The sequence below is a fragment of the Struthio camelus genome, chromosome 1 (genome assembly GCF_040807025.1).
Source record: "Struthio camelus isolate bStrCam1 chromosome 1, bStrCam1.hap1, whole genome shotgun sequence".
NCBI lineage: Eukaryota > Metazoa > Chordata > Aves > Struthioniformes > Struthionidae > Struthio > Struthio camelus.
In genome coordinates, this window is record NC_090942.1 from 138,053,377 (window position 1) to 138,075,467 (window position 22,091).

General features: G+C 46.2%; 1 protein-coding gene across 6 annotated transcripts in view; it reads right to left on the reverse strand.

Moving 5' to 3' along the window:
- Nucleotides 1–2,573: 2,573 nt before the first annotated feature.
- The window catches only part of RAI2 (retinoic acid induced 2), a 45,631-nt gene continuing 26,113 nt past the window's right edge, over nt 2,574–22,091 (reverse strand). For 3 of the 6 annotated variants that reach the window (XM_068918897.1, XM_068918906.1, XM_068918886.1), the window contains exon 2: nt 2,574–4,719. In XM_068918897.1, the coding sequence (XP_068774998.1) occupies nt 2,944–4,614 (1,671 nt within the window). In that variant the 5' untranslated portion in view covers nt 4,615–4,719 and the 3' untranslated portion in view covers nt 2,574–2,943. Of the gene's footprint in view, nt 4,720–16,621; nt 16,848–18,054; nt 18,168–22,091 lie in introns of those variants that run through there. The other 3 variants (XM_068918914.1, XM_068918877.1, XR_011136274.1) reach the window with 3 other exon arrangements.

The window sequence follows — 22,091 nt, forward strand, 5'->3', positions numbered from 1 at the left end:
GGCTGCTTCTGCCGTCACAGCATAGCCTTTACAACTAGAATCGCGTGCAGTGGTAGCACCGCAGCGTGAGCGGTCCTAAGCCTTCCAGGCAGGAAAGAAGTTGCGCAAAATCTCCCCCCACCATTGTAATGTAAGTAATCCGAAAAAACAAGCAGTAGGGTGGATGAACAAAGGAAGTCCATTCGGTTGAAACATTTATAGTGAGGTGTCTGCAGCGAGCGTACTGGCTTTATAATAACAGGGAAGTCAGCGGTGACCAAGAGTGCTGGAGAGCTCAGCTGTTCTGAAAAAAATGCACATTTAGGCCAACTGTTTTTTGGGTGGGGAGAGGGGGAACACTAGGATGTGTGGAGCCTCTTTTGTTTTCCTTAGCTCCATTGGGGGCGGGGTGGGGGGGAGGTTGCAGTTCACTTGCTTGTCTTGTCCTGGGGAAGATGCAACTGAAGTGGTTACTCAGGTTCTCTGCCTTTACGACTGGCACCAGTTGGTTTTAAACTGAATTAGTTAGGCATAGTGCGTTTAGACAGTGGTTTATTGGTTCATAATGGTGTAAAGCTGATTTAGCCTAATTTGTCGTCAGGGTTGCTGGGGCTTGTGGTCTAAATTCAGTTAAACCAGACCACTGTGTGTGGAGACTGGGCCAGGAGGGAGCTTGGGCATTGCAGCTAACCCAGGAGCAGTAATAGCTCCCATATAGCCTGCAAAGGAAAGGAGGGAGGCTAATAGATATGAAACCTCATCAACTGCCTCCAGGTCTGGCACTGGCGCAGGTAACAGCGTGGGTCAGCCGGAGGCCCCTTACCTGCTGAGGGTGCTGCAGGTGATGCCATGCAGGGAGGGCTGGGGACAGGGATGGTCAATGCCACCATGACACCAGTGCAAGCAGCCTGTGTTTTAAAAAACAAAAACAAAAAAAAAAACCGCCAGAACTCACCTGATCCATAACGCTTTCCTCAAACTTACTTGTGTTACTTGAGAAGTAAAAAAAATGGCAGCAGCTGCTTCTGTGACTTTCTTCTTTTAACATCACCTGCTAGCCCTGGAGAAAAAAACTGCTTTTTCAGAAGATCTTGACAGCGGCCCGGCTGCCAGAGAGCGGCAGTGACGATTGGGCTGGCCGTCCCAAGTAATTGGGAAAGCCTCAGCCTGTGCACTGCACTAACTAGAAGATGATGCATTTCATCAGCATTGCTTCTAGGAAGAAACAAAACAAAACAGCAGAGTATTTTCAATTAAGAAAAAATATATTGAAAAATACATTCAGATAACTCAACATTAATGAATCCATCAGTGCTTTAAGCTATTCTGAACACTCTCAGTTCTGCCAGCTTTGGGAAAAATAAAAGGCTTTAAAAAATGGTTGTTAAAAAGTGGGGGAGTCGACAGATTATAATACTAGCTATGTGAAAGTCCCTGCTTTTCCTCTTAAGCAAGATGGCAGCAATATTTTAGCCCAGAAGGAGCAGAATGCCTTTCCTAACTTCCTGATGAGGATGCATTTTCTGAATAGTGAATTTATGTCTATGTTTGCATCAAAAGTTTCAGCACGTTTCAGAATTAGACCTGTGCCTGAAGCTGAGGTCAGATTTCTAACTGGACGCTGCTTGTTTGGACAATGTGTCATTGCAAAAAACACTGCAAAACCCTTCCCAAAACTGTCCAAGAGGAGTCTTGGAAGTAGTTTGGCTGCAAATTCAGCTGAGGTGTTTTACAATTGGCTTTTTTTTTTTTCCTTTTTTTTCCTCCAAGGCAAAAAACCCAAAGGTGCTCTTCTGGCAACATGTCATGAAAAAATAAAATAGAATTTTCCCAAGTTCACAGGTCTAGCCACAAAAAGGTAGTGTCCATCGAAAACTGTTCCCTTGCTCTCAAGTCCGTTCTTCCAAGAACGTTTTTACAAGCAAGCCAAGTGCATTTAAAAGCAGACGTACAATAATGCATCTCCAGCTCATTTTCATACACAAGTGCAAAACTGTAACCTACCAGAACTTTTATTTTAATTGTACATTCACATTTCTCCATTTATGTGGGTGGCTTGTACACTGTCAAGTAACAAAGTTACATAGTTCTACTCTTTTACTGTGCATTGACTTCAGCCATCAAAGAAAATTATAAAACTAACAATGAACAACTTTTCCATATATCTGTAGTCAGGCTGGGAAAAATTATGTGACTTTTCCTCATCCCACCCCCACCCCCCACCCCCGTCGGCCACCAAATTCCCCTGACTATTAGGGTTTTCTTTTTAAAATAACTGCTAATATTACTTAATATTTTAAAACTGTTTCATATGTGTCTCTACTAACGAAAGTGGCATTAGCTGTGCCCTGGGCTGTTCTGCTCGCTTACTCTTACTTTCGTTTTCACAGGAGTTAGTTTAGGCACATCGTTACTGGCTGTTCAGCAGCGCTCTCTGACAGTGCTGTTGGACGGTATAATTTTTCTTAGCCTGGTGCTCTTAACATTTTAGGATCATCACAAATCAGTTGTAGTGCTTTACAGTTTACAGACTTTTGCCAAACCTTTTCCATATAATGAAAGCAATCCAGAAATGACAAAAATGCCGCAACCAATTAGCACGTACAAACATTTATTTTGAAATTTCCATTCTAACTGTTATGAAGAATTACATCAAAGCACTTTATGGCAGTGAAAATAGCTCTTACCCCTCTGACTCATCCATTATTCCATTAAAGCTGCAAAATGTGCAATCTGCTTGAAAAATAGGTTGCTTTTTATTCAGTTTTTCATGAAAAGTCAAAATTTGATAACAAAAAACAAAAGAAAAAAGCCCAGCTTATAGGGAATCTACATCTGATCCTCTCCCCCTTCCCCCAAAAATAACTTACAAAGATAGTTTAAAGTTTTAAATGAGTTTAAAACCAAGTGCATCTTTTTTATTATTTTTTTCATAATAATCTTAAAATTCTAAAAACCCATAATTTACTTTCTTGGAAAAAAGGCAGCAAGCCGTTGCTTTTTGATTGGAAGAATATGTATTTCTGGCGAGTTCATTTTCTTTAACTTTACACTCCTGTTTTTTACGGGCTTCCTAAGAGCTTCTGCGTTATCCCTAGGCTCCGGCTGGTTCTTCACGTCGTAACACTGCAGCACAGAGTCCTGGGGCATGTCCCTTTTGAAGGAAAAGTTTTTAGTGGATACTCCCGAGAGGCCTTTGATCTTGCCACAGAAAATAGTGGGCACAGCATCTTTGACGGACACTATCACTTTGGCTGTCTGTGACGTGCTTACTATCTCGATATTATTGCCGGCCTTTGGCTCACAGGCTGTTCTGCCCGCCTGGTCCACCAGCCACTTCTGCTGCTGTCGCAGGAGCTCGGCCGAGCTGTTACCCATGATCCGGCCGTCGACCTTGGCTGAGGTTTCGTGTGGTTTGGAAGAGGTGAAGGGGGTTGTCGCGCTGGAGAGCTTGTCCAGCACGGCATGAGCGGCACTGTCCAGCATGGAGCCGGAGCAGATGGCACCGGCTGCTTCAGCGTGGCCCCCGCTACTGCCCGTCTTGCGGCACGACGCCAGCGACAGGTCCAACGCCCCGTCTTCTGGCGGTACCTGCAGGCTGGCCTCGCTGGCCTTGAGCAAGGGTGCCGTTTTCATGGAGAGGTCCAGGGCCTCGTTCTCGTTGCTCATCTTGATGACCGTGTGGCGATTGAGCTGGGAAAACTCCCGCTGGTGGATGAAGTCGAAGGGCTTTGATTCCTCTTTCTCCAGGGGGGTCTGGGTGCCCTTGCAGGAATGCAGGGTGAACAGCGGCGGTTTGGGGTAGTCCGGGGCCACCTTGGCTTCGGCACTGTGAGGTACGGGGATGGGGATGGGGATGGGGATGGGCACCGGGACAGGCAGGGGCACAATCACGGGGTAAGGGACCAGCAGAGTGGCTGGCGGGACCAGCGGCGACAGCGGTGAGCTGAAGGCCTGGGGCGGGAGGGACGCGTAGTCGGGGGGTGGCTGGCAGGGGGCAGAGCCCAGGGTGCCCGGCGAGGGAAACAGATCCTGCAGGACGGCGGCGAAGCCGGGCGTCTGAAACACCGGTGGCAGGACAGGCTCCGGGGCTTGGCTGGAAGGCTTCGGATCCAGGAGCTGGGGCTGCCCAACGGGGGCGGAGGAGCCCTGGAAGAGATTGCTGTGGAGAGGGTTGGCGGCGCAGGGAGCACCCGGGGGCAGCACGAGGGGCGAATTCAAATGCTGAAAGACGTGCTGCTCCAGGAGGACAGGCAGCGGGACGGGGCCTTGGGTCGTCATGACGTAGGGCGTGCTGCCGTTGGCCGCCAGCTGCGGCGTGGCGCTGCCGGCGACCTGCAGGTGAATGGGCAGCACCACGGGGCTGTCCCCCAGGCAGATGGGCTGCAGCACGGTGGCGGCCACCTTGAGCGCCACCCCGCTCTGCGACTCGGCCGGCGGCGTGAGGATGGAGGGAGCGGGCACCGTCACCAGCGGGGAAAGCGCTTTCTTCATCAGGTCCGTCGAGTTGATGTTCCAGGCCTCCGCCGTTATCAGCTGCGCGACCCCGTTTTCGAGTTTGTTGTTGGCGATCGTGGAAGGCGAGCTGGTAACGTCCATGGGCAGGTTTTGGGTGTCCTTGTACAGCTCCTCCATTTTACAGGGCTTGTGAGACTCTGCAGACTCCAAGTTTACATTGCTGTCACCAGGACCCGCAGTGGCTCCGCGCTGCCAAAAGCATCTGCACAGACATAATTTGGCCTGCAAAACAGAAACACATTTTAGGCACTGCATAAATCTCCTTCTTAAAATAATATTTGCAATTGCCTTTAAAGACCCTATCACCAAAAAAAACCTGTTAAATGTTTCCACACTTCAGCGTAACGGCTCTATACTACTATACAGTGTATATACATATATGCTGTATATACATACAGCCGTGAGTGTTGTACGAAGAGTTCTGAGGAACTTATATTTAGCCGTAAACACAGATAATTTAAAAGGACTCGAGAACTGACTGCAGGCAAAGGGAAAAAACCCTCCTGTGTGCAGCGTAAAACAAGGACTCGGGCAGTCCATTTTACATTTTTAAACAAAGCTTCACGTAATGACAGTGTATGGCAGAGTCGAGAGACAGTGCACTGTTTTAACTCAACAAACGCACAAAAACAAACATTCCTAAAAATAAACCGCTAAGAAATGTTCCGCTGTGGGCAAAGGGTCCTTCGTTCCCCCAAAAATAATTCGTCCCTTTTTGGTCCTTGCAGGCTTCGCTAAAATAAAGCAGCCAATCCCCGCGCGCTCTCCCCAGCACCTCAGAAACTGCAGTTCGCAGGGTAACAAAGGAGCCCGGCCGCGGCGGGCTGCGCCGCTGGCACGTTCGGCAACGCCGCCGCGCTGCTCGCTGCGAGAAAACCAGCCAAACAAAACAAAAAAAATACGCCCCCCCCCCCCCCACCCCAAACACTCGCCCTGCTCCAGAGCTAGATGAAGACAGGAGTATGAACCAGACACCTGATTAATAAAAGATACAGAGACTAAAAATCAAAGCAACTTTAAATTTACTTTGACAGCCTAATCCTTTATCTGAACTATGCAAATGTTAGTTAAAAAAAAAAAAAGAGAGAGAGAGAGAGGCACAGATCTTTCCTGTTCAGCAGCTCTGTGAAATATTCAGTGTATTTCCTAAAAAGATCCTCCCCCCGCCCAAGAAAGTGGCAAATTAATGGTGACGTGCGTTCATTTATTTAGCAGGATAAATGATTTCCGCCGCGAGAGCTGCCGTACGCAGAATTTGCGTGGAGGAGCGCCTTGCCGCGTTGCACAAAACGTGCCACTCCTGAAGTGAGCAGCGCATCCTGCGATAATAATCACCATGGAAACTTGTCCATTTTTAACTCTGTTACCATGGGAAAGCACCAGAGCCCCCCCCAAATTTACATTTTCACCTGCACACGGCTGAATTTGCCTACCTAACACCGACACACGCAGTGTCAGCGGCAGGCTCGCGAGGCCTATCAGACCGAGGCTCTCCCCCCCACGTCCTTCAGCCGGGTTTGTTATTAAAAACGATAGGAAAGGGTGCGCGGCTCCAAAACTGGACGTGGTGGGCGCCTGAGCCTTCAGATGCTGCTCTGCCTACAGGCACACAAATAGTTTCACTGGATCTGCTACTCGCGCAGATTTACTTGCTTGCATACAGGTTTGCAGCAATGGCACTATGGCCTGCAGACTAAGAGGGGACGGGGGGAAAAAAAAACGAACAAAGGCTAAAAAATGGCCAAGGCTAGGAAGCGGGAAAGCTCGGAGCCTCTCCTGAGACTTGTAAATCCTTGGATTTGGCAGCAAGATGCCACAGCGAGCGCGAGACTACAGAAATGTCGAGCGTTAATAGCTGGGGCTGGCTGAGTAAAATTCTAATAATTTATCAGAGGCATTTGATTTCTTTTAAAGGATTTTTTTAAAAGTAAACAGATTAGTCATTTATTTTCCACTACTGCTGCTGGCTTCAGGAGAATAACTCATGATTATCCTCAGCTCATGAAATGTTCTGAAGAAAATATTCTCAAATAGAGGCTTGAGGGTTTTTGTTTGTTTCCTTTTTCAGCTTTCGCCAAAACAGAATACGGGGAGGCAGAGCCTCCCAAGCTCAGCAAACAGGAAGGGAAAAAAAAAAATCACATATTCAAAAGGTGACAGAGATTTGAAGCCCACCCCCACCCCCCCAAACCAAAAAAAAAAAAATTTGAGCCATCTTGTTTTGAAGAATAAAGAACAAATATTTCTAAAAATAAAGGCAATGAAGCAAATGCTCAGCAGATTCAAGTCGAAAAAAATAAACATTATTTCTGTTAATGAATTAGAAAGCCATTTTATACTTCTCTTATATAATTTCCCTCTTTTTATAAAAAGCATTTAAAAATCTTTAGTCTCTGTAGCTTACCTTAATATCTTCACTCATCTAGGTTCTGTAGCACAGGAAAATATTTTACAAATTACAAATTAGCTTGGCTGGTTTTGATATTTTTTTTTTGTTTGTTTGAAAAGCGTGAGATCTCTGTGTTTTCACAGAAAATTAATGATCTAGTAGGGACAGGAAATGACCTTCTATTCCCATGATAAACCCATTTAACATTGAGAAATAGAAAAATTAAGATGAAAATTATGCTGTTGTTAGAGACTTGGGGGATTAGCACGCTGTACAGACCCACGGAGAGAGACAGATAACCACAGACGATGAAAGTATAAAACATCATAAAATCCCCCATTGCTGCTTTAAAAAGCTACAGGGCTGGAGGCAGAGGAAATATCTCGATGAGGGAAAGAGGAGCTCATCTATCATGATCAGACACCTTGAAGAGATGCCTGTGGGTTTCTTTTTTTAAGGCATAGTCAAATACTGTTTTGCACGCTGAATCCTATGCGTCTCTGGGCTATCTATCTGTTTTGCTGAAAGCACTCCTGGCCCCGCTAGGGTCCCGCACTGCCGCCGGGAGGGCCCACAACGCTGCGGGAAGGAGCCAGAGAGCAAAGGTGCGCTGCATCCCGCCAGCGGCTGGAAGGGAAAGAAGAAGAAGGGTTTACGGCTTTTTTTTTTTTTTCTAATCTTTCCCCTCATCCTTTCCGTCTCGCTAGGGGCTAGAGGGAAACGGCACAGCCCTGCCAGGCAGGACGGGGATTTCAGGGTGCTGCCAAGCCCCCGAGCCCCGCACCCATGAGGGTCGCCGCTTGCTTTGGGAGCTGCTCACGCTCGTGCTGGGGCAACAGGAGGGGAGCAGGATGGAGCTGCTTGCTGGGGGGAAGGGAGGGGAGGGAGCCCCTTCCCTAAATAAGAGCCAGGGCTGGACGTTGCAGAAGCAGAGCAGTTCCCACTGCCCTTTCCTATGGTTTGGCTCTGCCTTCCAGTTTCGGGCAACCGGTAATGGTTCGAGTCCTGCTTCCAGCTGAAATTCAGGCGTCCCCGAAGGCAATGGGAAGGCTCTGCAGCTCCACGTGGGGCTCCAGCTCGAGCCCCTGCACGGCAGAGCCCTGAGAAAGCCTGCTGGGGAAAGCTTGTACAGGGTAAACCAAGCACGAGGCTTGCCAAGGTGGGAACACGCTCAGAGCACCTGGAGCAGCCTTTTCCCAAGCCTGGATTTAGGCAGGTGGGCAGGCTGAATCTCCAACTCTGTGCTCCGCGCTTCTCTGCCAACATTTTTCCTCCGATTGACATAAACTGTAAAAGCTCCTAAAACACCAAACCTCTACCTACCCGATGTGGAAACACACTTTTCCATGTTTCCAGTGCGTTTTGTTCCTGAGTATGTGCTTGCTACAGAGGAAAATAATACACACCCAAAAGGATTTCATGATATTCCAGTGCAGCGTTCGCACCCCCCCACCCCACCCCAGCCGGCCATTTCTCAGCAGCAAGGTGCAAAGCAGAGCAGAGGCCCAGCACAACGGCCCACCGCGCTTGGTACAACCGTCCTCGGCGTCCTCCGCGGGCAGCCCCACGCTTGCTGAACACCTGCCACAGTAAACCCGCATCATCGAGGTCAACAAGCAGGCAGAGGGCAAAGGATCCACGTCCCTAGTCCTCAGCAGAGGAAGATCTGGCACCAGGAGCTATTGTGAAGTTGCTCAAAGAGATATTTTGTAGTTCCTGTACTCCTTTTTTATACTGGGTATACTGACTACAGGCTCCCAAAAACGTAAGTCAACAAGGAGATGACAAACAGAAATGTCAGTATTAACAGTAATAGCTATTATTGCTGAACTATATTTCTATTTTTATAAAAATCAACCAGGAACGTTTCTACTTTTTTTTTTTTTTAAAGATTGTTACTTCCCTGTACATTAAAATATTAAGTTACCCAGTTTTCAAAACAAGCTTCATGGAGCTAATCCAGACAGAGGAATGCAATATAACTTAGTGAAAATGCCTTAGATTTCCTCTGTCCACCATACCTCAGTGTTTGAAAACCAATTAATTTCACTTTCCCTACTTACCTATTTAATATTTAATTTGTTACTTGTTTTAATTGAAAATAAGTGTACAACGCTGAAAAGCGACCTGTTGTGACTAACTCGGGTTTTCCCACTGGGGTGGTGATAAGAATTAAGTTCACGGTACTATGCAGTGACATGTGTAACTATGCGGGAAATAATATGTTAGCTGTATAGGAATGCCATTAAAAGGGGTGGCGATAACTCTAGCACTTTCTTGTTAAATCTCCTGCTGATGGCTGCGCAATGAACTTTTGTCAAACGTGCCTTACAGTGGAATCACACATCATCTCCAGCATCTCCAAAGAGTGAGCATGCAACAACCTATACTTTGCTTGGTTGTATGTACGTACCTCGGCTTGTATGTCATTATTAACACAGAATTCAAATTACATTGTGCACGCTGGTCCCGCGCAACCCGCTTGGCTGAGCAGCCACTGCCACATCATGCTCAAAACGCTGCCGAGGCACATCCAACCTGCTCTGAACATTTGCCCTGAGATCTGAGTTTCTCTCAAGGCTTCAGAGTTGGGCCTCCCCGTTTGGCATGGTCTTACCTGCCAAAGCCGGTCTCGGCTTTCTGCATGGTTAATAAACAAACATGCGGGCAACTATGAGGATGCATACTGACGCAGATCAAGAAACTAGAAATCACCTTCCATCTTGGGATTTTTTTTTTTCTGATAGTTAGAGCCATCCAAAAATAAAGGGGGGGGGGTTATCATATTGTTATTCATATGCTGGTGCTAGAATAGAAAAAGTATGTATATGAATAAAAAGAATGTTCATATACCAAACAGAGGAAGCTATTACTGCACACATAACATGCAAGTTGGAAATAAATACATTACATGGATGAACTTTATGCACCCAAACCCAATGTTATTTCATCTGAGAAACCACACCTGATTTCAGCAGTGTTCGCTTCTCAAATTTCCTATTGCTTCACACAATTTAAGGCATCTGAGACTGACAATTCCAGCTCCCTTTTATGTAGCATACTCCTCAGATACCAAAGGGAAGAAGAGTAACTGACTCATAAATAACACTAAACTAACCTTTTCGCCTTTCTTGCACCATTTGCAATGCTGTGTTTGATGTCAGCTTGCAAACCTTGGTGCTAGGCTGTCCCCTGAGGCCGGCGCTCAGGCCCAGAGGCAATGATGTGGCCACTCTGGCAGCCTGGGCACAGAAGTGGGTTGGTGGGACCCTCCCGATGCCCAGTGGAGGAGGGTGACCCCTTCGAGATACAGGGCAGATGGAGCTGAGGAGACCCAAAGGACACCTGTCAAGGCAAGCCACCTTCCCCCTTGAGGTGGGCTGACAGATGGACCCCAAACTCAGTCCCATCACCTCTGGACAGGGGATTGGATGCCATCACAGTTGTGCTCGAAAGACAACTTGCTGGGGGGGGGGGGGGGGGGTTGCACTTCTCCAGCCACTCAAGGGGCACCGCGGAAACACCCCAGTTACGCTCTTGCCCTCCCCTAGGTCCCCGTCATTCCCTTGGGTCAAATATCCAGCAACTTATGGTTAAGACCTAGGTGGCACCACTCAAAAGGAAGACGCAATATGCATCAGAAAGACAGCCACAATTTACTCTAGTGCCACCCAGAGTGAGGACTGAGGGCTATACAGGGGCACCCCCTCTGGTATAAAAGCTACACCCACATCCTTTGCTCCCCATAGCGCTGCACGATACTTGCATTCACCAGGCAACCTATGCACCGGCCCCTGCGTTATTTTTCAGTCCATGGACGCCGCGTTACAGATGAGACGGACGCTGCTGAGGGGCAGCTAAAATATGAGCATCTCCCTAGACAACTTCAGAAGATGCCACAGGAATAACGACGACCTTAATGCAACAGGTATGCTTTTATTTTCCCAGGGCCATGGCTGCATTATAGATCCTTCCAGGAGGCAAACCTATTTGTGTCAAGGCTCCCATCCAGGCTGTTAACCCCTAGGGGAACCACCAGGAAAGGAAATCATTACAGCAGTACGAAATGGCACGTTATAGATGGTACATTGACAATACGTATACACTGCTTAGGCACAAAGGATGATCGTTCTCGAACGCGCTAGTTCGACTGGCTGATCGTACTTCAGTCTTTTCAATAGTTCAGCTGAGAAACACAGAGGAGGCCTGCCTATTGCACAGGCTAATCGCCTGCAAAGAGCTGCCTTAGAGTAATATATTTGCTAACTATATTGCTGTTGTCAACAGTCTGTAGTTCGCAATCCATTCTGGGGAGGAGAGAACTCACTTTCTTCTCATTTAAAAACAAATCAGGCCAATTTAAAAAAAAATCCCATCACAGATCTGAAACCAGTGTCTTTACTCCCAAGGGCACTATATACAAGACAGACAATAAATGCTGGGGAAGGAACAGAGCAGTTGCCTGATAAATTTCAACCTGTAGTGAATTTTTATACCCAATTTGAAAACCTTGGACAAACTACATTTACAGTGGAAACTGTGACATACCCCACACTATAATGGAGATAGCACATGCCGCTGTACTGCCAGACGCATTTTCCTTCCCTCCGCTCCATTCGCCACCGATGCGGGTAGCCGGATGAAACAGTCAATGATGGAAGGTCTCCTGTTCTCGACGCAACCGCTACTCACATGGTATATTACATATACAGAGGCAGTATAAAAACATGACTACTTTGAAATTATTTGAGATTAATCTTGCAATTCCCGAATGCTCAGGTGTCTCGTATCTGTAGCACATCCGAACTCCTGCTGTTGCGGTGCCCTAAACTAACATGCTAGGAAGAGCCTTGCAGTGAGTTTCCCAGAATAAAACCTTTCAAACCATGTGGGTTTTTTCTTCTACCACAGTTTAGTACAAAAACACCTAAACAACAGCAGTTTGCTTAGCCTGCAGTAAGCTGAACATCCGCTCTGAGGGCTGAGGTAGTGTCGGAAACGTGATGTAATAAGCCTGACATACGAAGGACAAATACAAATTTGCCAGCCGTAATTACTGCTGCGTCACGTGCTGCGCGCGTGTTGTGACGCTCCTTCAGCCTGGCGGGCTTTGCCGACCCACGGCAGCTTTCGGGTTCGGGATTTCTGCCCAAACAGGGACAACGAACGAGTTTCTGCTTTGGAAAATGTTCCTAGGCCATTGCAAAAGTACCTTTTACAATCACTTAACGTTTCGGGCAGTGTGCTGAAGTCTTCTTCCGCAGCATGACAAAATCCCTCGGGGCCGGGGGAGCGGGGGGCCACAGCAGGGTGCAGGGTGAGTGCCGCGGCCCCCCTGGATGATCAGGCCTGGAAGCGACTCCAGCAGCAGGGAGGCGAAGGCAGCACCAAGGCGGTCGTGGCCGAACGCCTGCCTGGGACACACGCCACTCGCCTCCTGGCCCTGCAGCCCCGCGAGCTCCCCGGAGGAAGTCTAAGGAAGTCTGCATTAAAATGACAGTGGGGAAAAACTGGACTTGCTCCAGCGACATCTCCTGCATTGGCGTTCACGAGATTGACTACACCTTGACCTCCATGGTTTTCACACACGCAGTGTCCCACGTGTTTACTTTTCCATTGAGCTCGCAGGAAGAATGCAGACTCATGCTAGCATGGGAAGACTGCTTAGACTTGAAAAGAGAACTGCATGATTTTCCTATGGGAAAAAAATATTTTAAACAATTTTTCCTGCCATTAAATATCCCATTTAACTGATTATTTAGTATCGTTTTCAATCAAAACATTAGATTCGCCAGCAAAGCAAAGCAAAATGAGCTGTTTTGAGAACACAGAGCTAAACAAAACAAACAAGAGAGCCGTTACTTTACAGTAAATTTTAAAAACCATGTATTTTGTTTTCCCAGCAATCGATACACCAATGATAACAGGAGGAAAAGGATACCAATTAAATGTAATTGCCAGTCCCACTTCCCCCAGAACCCGAAACAAAAAGCACTCAGTGTCAGTCTGATAAAATATTTGCTTCTTTGCCAGTCAAGAGCTTTATTAAACAGTCCTTAAAGCATTTCAGTTCTTACAAAGGATTTCAAAGTTTCATGTCAGTTAAATGACTTCAAAGCCTCATTAGTTCCACGACGGAGGTTTATTCTCAGCACAGAAACATTCAACTCACTAGTTTCTCCTGACCCACTTCACTGATCCCAGACTCTGAGATATTTTTACTAAAAATGCATTTGATCTTTTCCAATATCCAGATGAGAATTTGTAGCAACGCTACAAAGCCCACTGTTCATTCCCTCTCTCTTCTTGCCTACCTGAACCGGTTTTACTTCTAGCTATAAGGGACGAGGACCCCTGCCAGACCAGTTACTAAGTCTCAGCTGACGAGTTAGCGAGGTAAAGCGAAAACCACTTTTTTAACTGCTACAGCAGTTCGGCAGGCAAAACGTCTGACCATGCCCAATTACACCGATACAGTTTCAACAACACGAGCCGTCTCTCCCGGGTACTCCTGGAGGGGTAAAATACCTTCACCAGTCCAAAACCCATCAACACTGCTGAGATGCTGCTGGCACCACGCACAGACCGATAGACCCAGCACCTGATCCCAGCCCTCGCCTTGGCCCCGCGAGTCAGGGTAAACACTGCAATCCTTTTCACAGCCCCTCCTCACGACAAGCCAACTCAAGCCAAAAAACACTTTTTCTTGGTGAAGACAAGACCAGAATGAGGGTATAACCTCTGTTGCTGAGTGGATTGCCTTTAAGCTTGCCTCGCTTTGTAGACCTTCTTCAGACACAAAGGAAGAATAAGCAAAACCCAGTCTGACTATATTTTAAAGTCATGGAGGTTAGAATAGCGAATCCTGAAACCTCTGTAACTGATCTTAAACCAACCTAAAGCTAAACTTTCACATAACCTCTCATTGTCCTAATATACCTTCTGGCTTAAATAGATAAATAATAAGAAGAAAAGCAAAACCAAGTAAGAGACTGCACCTTCTAGCTTGCAACGCCTGTTTCAGCCACTACTAACGTTAATATGTGAGACCACAGATTAGACCATGCACGGGACAACCTACACGCACTTGCGCCATCCGACTTGCTGTGGTAAGCCAAAACGGCCAAGCCCCTCTCCTGCCTGCAGCTTTGAGGGATCAGGCAAGCAGCAGCACTGATGGTGCTTTGCTCTCCAGGAAAGGATAAGCACGCATTTCAGGTGTGCCAGACTCTAGGCCCTCGCACATCAGACAATAGAGCACCAAAAAATTCCTCGAGTCCAGTCCCAAAGACAAAACGCAGGGACGGGCTAAAGAATTTGGGACTAAATAGGCTCTTGGCTTCTCATGTGGGACAGGGTCTTATCTGGAAATGCAGGCAGACAGTAAGGTGCAGGAATATCGGGGTGCTATTTGGAGAGCGGAAGGGCAGACAATTCTTGCCTCCCCAGTGCAAAATGTGTTTATTTAATACTTCCATCCTTCTCCACTGACATTAGTAACCAAGTGCCCTTTCAACTTGCCAGTTGAGGATCAGGTTTTATAGTCATAGCCTCAGATTTATTAGACTGACTCTTCCTCTCCCCCATCCCATCACTTTGCTAAACGAAGCCCTACGTTTCGTCGGCTACGTGATGGCACTAATCCTCAGCAGAGTACGACCACGTCAAATTTCAAGCCTGCCCCATTCTTGCACCACCCTATGTAAAAACGCATGGATGGAAAAACTTTCAAGTAAAAACACCCCTGCGTTTTCATCCATGCAAAATTCATAAGCAGCTGCTGCGATTTTGTTTAAAAAGGAGAAGGAAAAAGGTAGGACCTCTACGATGTGAGGAAAAACGCAGCATTTTTTCTTTTAATTTCACATCCTTTCACATACTCACTTTCATCCCCGTCTGCTGTACTGAGCACTTCCTGGTCTGATTCTGAGAAGCAGACAAATGACCTATTCTCTCTGTGGTGCTGTGATGCACGAGATGTCAGTCTTTTGATTGAATTCAAGATAACGCCAGTGTGAGATGCAGCATTACAGTGCTGATGGATGTTATGAGAAGATCTCACAACTTTTCAACATGTTTTCACCCACAGAGAGCAATTTTGCCCTCCTAGAAGTCCATATGCTTAACTGTGACATACAGATATCTCTAACAACAAATAATACATAAGTAACAGGAAATGCTGAAAAACTGCCTTGTTAGACCAGACTGCCCTTGAGTTTCTATCCCTATTCAGTTAATCGGTCCAGGTTACCTCTAAAGCCTACGAACGCACCATGTGCAAATGCACCACGGCCTGCAAGTACTTCCTCTCCCTAATACCTTTTCCCGTCTCCATTTGATTGTGAGCTCTTCCGGGGCAGGGATTGTTTTGGCATGTGATTAGCACAAAGCCGAGACTCCAGCCAGGACTGCAGTTACTGCTGCAATGCAAATTAGTTATCAGTTGCGAGTAGGGGTATACACACACACACATGCGCACGCACACCTACATAGGCATTACGTAGCTGTTTTCCCTTTCATTCCAGTTGTTTGCTACCACTTGCAATATTGTTCCTTCAGTATGCCTGCTCCTGCCTTTCGAGTGCAACTAACCTTTTTTTAGAGCACAAGCTCTATCATGTTTCTCTGCTGCCAGAGCATTTATAGCCTTCCTAAGTGTGAACATTATTGTCCAAAATTTAATAATTGGATGCTATATTAATAGAAACCTTCCAGCCAGTTCAAAGGAATTTTCTCCAGCCGGATATCCTGGCTCAGACTGATACGCTGTTCATGCTGCACAAAAGTGAGCTTATTCTACACTGTGCTCAGAATATACAATCAAGTAGTAATGCTCTTTGTGACCAGAGATACAGACTCTGACAATTCATAAAAACGGTTATTTCAGGAAACGTAGGCAGGGCAGCCAGGCTTGTAAAAATAGCGCTGTTATTGCAGGTAAAAGCAAATATTATTTTCCTGATGCTATGAACCAGTCAACATGAAAATATTTGGCAGATGTGTATTGTAAGAGGAAACAAAATCAGTACTACCCACACTTTTCCATCAAACCTTTGGAGACTACATACATCATTATGAATGCAGTACCAAATTTTGTTATTATCACTTCCCCTATCTTAATGATGGCTGCGTGGCACCGGCATAGAAGTACCCTGCTGTAGGATATAGAGTCCCTGACATATTTACTGCAACATTCTTCACAAGCAATTTCCATTGTGATGTGTGCTATTACGTGTTCTGAAAAACTTATGGAAACTGCAGGATAGAGAACGACAATTACATCTTTCCCAGATGAGACTACTACATTAATGGATCAGCGTAATCCATCATCATAGATTGTAAGTCCTCTGGGAAATGTCACCAGGCCACTCCAATAAATCTGACTGCGGGATTTTGTATTTGGCTATTCAGTTCAGCCTTAGGAAGCAGTTTAGAAACATGTTCTGTCGTGTGATTATGGCTCAGCTCTCCCAGTGAAGTACAGTTGTTATACATCCACGAAATTCTGGGTTCAGATCTGCATGAAAATGCAGAAGAGCTCAAAGAATTTAAGCCTTGCATTAATTCCATACATTTGCAGTTTTTCCAAGATATACCATTAAATCCATTTTGGTACACACACTGTAGACCATAAAGCAAGAAAGCTGATTCCACAGCTCCATTCATTTAACAACGACGACAGGAAAAGAAAGCAAAAAATAAAGAAGAACAAAACTAACAGATTAAAAAAAATACCTGTAGGCAGGGCAGACTGGTGCGGTTCTGGCAGCAAAAAATTTTACTCCACTCGTTCTTATTCTTCAGGCCACTTGGCACAAGTAGTAGACTGTCTGTTGTGAAAAGGTAAGGTGACGCGCTACTGCAGAAGAGCATGCTTCGCACAGACTCTTCCTTCAGCAAAGCCAAACAAACAGCATACAAATAAAAATCTCCTTGGCTGTACCATGTCCTAGCTTATCCTCATAACAACAGAATAAGACCTGAGGCTGTATTCTCTTGTCTCACCCATTAATACAAACACAGGAGCTGTATAAGAAAAGGCTGAAAGGAAGGTCAGTCCCATAGAAGCCCTTTTGTGAGGCCGCTGTGAGTGAGTGGTACGAGGGCACGTTTGTCTCTCGCACTTTGTGTGTATTCCGTCCCAGGCAACGATATATTTTCCTGACATGCCGTTCTTGTATCTGGAGCTAAGCATTTCCTCGTACAGTACTGGGGGTGGGGAGTCTTAACTGCATTTCGGTTCCCTGGTTTAACCATTTCAAACCCTCTCTTCCCTTAGAAAACACCTTCCATTACCGGGTGCCCCCCACCCCAAGCCGACTGGAAGAGAAACAGCGATGTGCTTGTGCCTTTTTCCCTCGTTCCCAGGTATCCCAAACTGGGGTAGAAAAAGCACAGCCCGCTCCTACCAGCGCACAAACTACTGCAGTTCTTACGGCCGTGACTATCCGCCTACAACCTGAACGAAATGTAACAGAGCCAGGGAGATTAAAAAAACCGAGAGGAAGTGGTTTTAATTACATAACAATTGCAGGGAATAAAAACCCTCTACAGCCTGTATAAGCCCTAAGAAACCGTACTCACTTGTCTTGCCTCAGGCAAATCCATATGTTGGAAGGCATGCTCAGCTATAAAAATTATACCTTCCTTGCAGATAAAAACAGCAGGAGTGCCTGTGAAGTACAAAACGCTCAATTTTTTTTTTAGAGGGGAGTTACAGAAAAAAAAACATGCTAACTTGAGGAGTTGCTGTTGGCAAAAGGGGGAGGGCTGAGGCCACTCAGCCTTGCCCCGAGCCACACAGTCCCCCCTCCACAGCCTCTGCTCCAACGCGTACCACACCTTTCACTGAGCTACTTCAGCTCTCTAACTCAGCCCAAACCATCCAAGACTTTTCTTTTCCTGGGTGATTCCCCTACCAGATTGAGCACGAGCACGCATCCAGGGTAAGCTGTGAAGGGCAAAGCCAGCAGCCAGGAGGAAATTTTGGGAAGAGCTTTTTGGTGGCAGCAACTTGTTAACCAGGCTCCAGCCACCTTGGTGAAGCTTCACCCTTGGAGGCACCGCTCTGAAACAACCAGCGTCGCCCTCGCTGCCTGCAACGGGGCTCAGCTCCTGCCCAGGCCTCCCGCAAGTGTCCTCCGCAGCCCAGGATTACAGCTGCTCACCTGGGACGGCAGCGGGCACCTGCTCCCTCTGGCGGGGCGGTGAGTGCCAGCTGCAGGGCCGTGCTGTTCTGCTCCAGAAGGCTCTTACTGGTGCGTCTTTGGTGGTATTATGGCTAAAAGAAATCCAAAATCTGAAATATAAAAGGCAGAGCAGGAACAGGCCATTTTGCAACAAGGGTTGCAAAAGAAGCCAAGAGAGCTAAGGAGGCAACCAAGAAAACCTCTGTTTTTACTGCAGGGCTCCCACAAACACAGCCCCAAAGCAGAAGTCTGTGAATGCAGTGAAAGCTGCTGCTCCTCATGCTGGTGGACGCGCTAATTTGCCAAGCTGTTGGCTGACCTGAATAAACATCTGAATAGCAAAAACCAAGCCAAGTTGCACGGTTAACTGTCGCCTGGCTAGCACAAACCCTTTGAGATCCCATCTGAATCTTCCCAAGAAAGGCGGCGTGACCCATAGTTTGAGAAATTGAGTAGACCCTTGCTTGAGCTGGCCTGCTGCAGTGGTTACAGTTAGGAAGGCAGGGTACCAGGGCAGATATGAACGACTGTAACCCAGGAGACGAGCTTTCTGCTGAGACAGTGAGCGTGATGGAGCCACTGTTACCAAAACTGAGAACCAACATTTTTCCAGTGGGGAATATGGCCCTAGCCCATAATGACTACCCTGTCTTTCTGTGGCTCCCTCACACAATGATGGCACAAGTAGCTATGGAGAGATCTCTGTTTGGTATACGTCTCAGAAAACAGTTTGCACGTATTAAACTTTAGCAGTCGTCTTTAAAGCAACACAGTCAGCTGTCGGGTGCAGAACTTGCCTTTATTCCGCCAGGGCGACTTGGCCAGACCCTCACTTACAAAGTTGATGCCTGCACACAAGTCTTCACAGGGTACATGATCTTTGATAGCGGGGCCCAGTGATTTCTCATGTACCTACCTCGCCATCGCCAGGTGGCTTCAACATTCAGTGGAAATGCAGCACACAGCCAAAGTATGAAAACTCAATAGAGTGTATTGACTTTTTATCTGGCATTAGCAATTTTATAGCTTCATGCCAACCAGAGTAAGCATGAGAGTGTGCTACTACCAAAAATTAATTAAATGGGGAAAAAAAAAACCCTTCCAAAGATTCCGCAATAGCACAGTACAATAAACGCCTGGTAAACCCTTCTCTGTCTTTATAATGATTAAAGCTGAACTTGCGTACTGCACTGTAAAGGTGTTGATTAAAATAACGATAAGGTTCTGTCTTTCCACAGCTTCTCCTCTCCCTTTGCAAGTTTGAACAGCTTGAATTCAGCTACAGGGCAATCAGAGAGAAAACCCAAATCCTTAAGCATTCTTTGCATCCAAGGATCAGGCTCCTTAGCTAGTATAAATTGTCCTCCGCTGACAATTTGGTCTGGCATGAACTTTTTCTTCTAAACTAGCGGTCAAGGGGTGAATGAAAGCAGCCACCCAGAGGCAGCCGAGCAACAGCAGGTTGGAAGCAGCGTCCCGGCTCTGGGCACCACCCGGGGCCAGGGACCGCAGCAGTGCAACAGCTAGGGCCCTCGCGTGAATCATCAGCCAAAGGAGCAGCTCGGCGCGCCGTGTCTCAGGACACGGGAAGCGGGGCGCTGAAGGCTGACTGTTTTGGTTTAATTGTCTAAACAGGCACTGAGGGATTAGGTCCCGTTATGCCTCTCGCTCTAATTAAGGGTTGTTTATTATCGGATTGTTCCTGATAGCGTATATTTCTTCTTTCTGTAAACAGAGCTGACATTTTGGTCTAAAAATTCACAAAACAAAAGGAATGGAAATGTCCGTGTTTGAGCAAGTTATAGAGTGTGAGAGATGCCATACAGCCCTTCCCACAAACATGGACCCCAGTCCTGCACGGGGACCCTTGGGAGCAGGGTGCCAGCCCCACAGCAAGCTAGGCATGCAAACGTTAACAGCTCCCGACCGACAACATACTGAGGGCTGGAGGTTTTTTACATGCCGATTATGACCAAGATAACATTTTCTAAGAAGAGATTTTTGTCAAAGCATTCATTCTTTGAGTAGTAGTTATGTGTAACCAGAGCTTAAAGAGATAGTTGGACTGAGTACGCTCCAAAGTCAGAGCAAAGCTGTTATGTGAGTGTCCCGGACATTGCTAATGCACACAAAGAAAGGGCAGAAAAAAGGGTCAGAGAGGAAAAGCATTCACTTGTAGACAGAGAAACACTCGAAGAACACCTGATGAGATGGGGTTTGGATCACAAAGTGAAGCAGCTGAATCCAGTAATTCATCAAGCAGGGATAACAGCTTTCTCGGTTAAAACAGCTAGCTGCTCTTTTAGCTCAAGTGCTAGTAGACTGTGCTATGGGGCTGCTGGCCACAGCTCTCCTACTGCTGGCAAGGAGCGCCAGCTGGCACACAGCAGAATTTGTTTCTACCCCCTGTTCTTGAAGAAAATACCTGGAACGAGTATCTGAAACAATGGGTAGAATCCAGTTTGGTGCCGTTCAACCAAAATTGTTTAGGCCCTAGGATGGGTTTACCTCAATCTAGGTAAACAAAGCCGTATGTCCTTGATAGAGTCAATGGAGGACAGGTGTCGCGCAACAGCTGTGAGGGTCAGTGTCCCCTCTAAGCCTTGGATTTAGGTGGGTAGTAGGCTCTGGTTGCATTGGACTGGGACTAGATCCTGGTCACTACGTTAAAATGGCACTAAAGTTGCCAACTCAGGCACTGGGAAGAAAGGAAATGCAATCCCTATAGTTGCCTGTATGATCTTGATTTTATGTGGCTGCATAATGATATATTCTTAAATACAGCTACCCCTCTTTTTCCAAAAGGCCTTTTTTATGCTGCAAAAGGACAGACACGGAAGGGAAAAAGGGAAAAGGTTTTTTTTTTTTCCCCCATAGGCATCTTTGTAACTTTCAAGTGCATGCCTCCAAACTAAGCAACACTCTTTTCATGCAGATTTGTACATGTAATTTAAAAGAATTAAAATTAGTCTATGAATCTGCTTTTAATGATACAATACAGTAGAATATAATCTGTAGAATTATTTTAGACTTTCTCTTGCTGCATCTTACAAAGGCAAGCATACTCCAGTTGCAGTAGCTGCATTTTTAAAATGTGTTTATCTGGGTCACTGCTACTTACAGTGTAAGAAGATTTAGCGAATCCAGTTTAGCATCAGTCTGGTGCAAAGGAAAAATTTCTTTAATTAAAACCAAATGAATGATATTGTTTGGTATATTCAAATATGAATACTTTCACATTGCAGTATTTGGACTGATTCAAGAGTAAAATAGATTACTCGGCAGATTTCATTTGAAGGCGGTTTAAGGAATTTTTTTTTCTTCTTTGTCACAAACTATTTAATGTAATTGGCAATTTCAGTTACAGGAAAGAGAAGTGAGAGCACCGGAAAATCAGGATGATTTTTAAAAGAAGTGGTAACATTTAAAATCATAAGCCATAAAAGAATTTGATTTCTGATAATGGCGATCCATTGACATGCTGGAGCACAGCTGTTTATATTCCAAATTGCCCAGAGAGGCTGTATTTCTTTCCCACATAGCGCTGACTATGGGAGACTGGGAGAAGGAAACCCATTTTGATAGCGCTACTCTCGTGCTCTCATACTTTCCATTAAGATCCAAATAATATCCCTAATTTCTATTGATCGCATACAAATTCATAAGACAGGAGAGGCACCTAACATAGTCCTCGTGCATTTCTATATCATTCACAGATATCGTTTGGAAAATGCAAAAAACAGTTAAGGTGGTGTTGGGGGAGGGAGGGAAGCTACCATTCACGCAGGAAATGACGTACGAGGTTGAAAGGCCACGGTGAGTTAAAAGTCTAAAAGTGTCTTTGTGACATGAGAACAACATCCCTTAGCATCACACTGTCAGTCAGATGATATGGAAATGACTCAGAAGATGAACAGACTTCAAAGCTTCACAGATTACTATTTTAGCTGAAGTCTATCTGCTGTGGAACAGAGACAATTTGCAAGCAGAAAGCTTCCGCTTTGCACCCGCTAGCC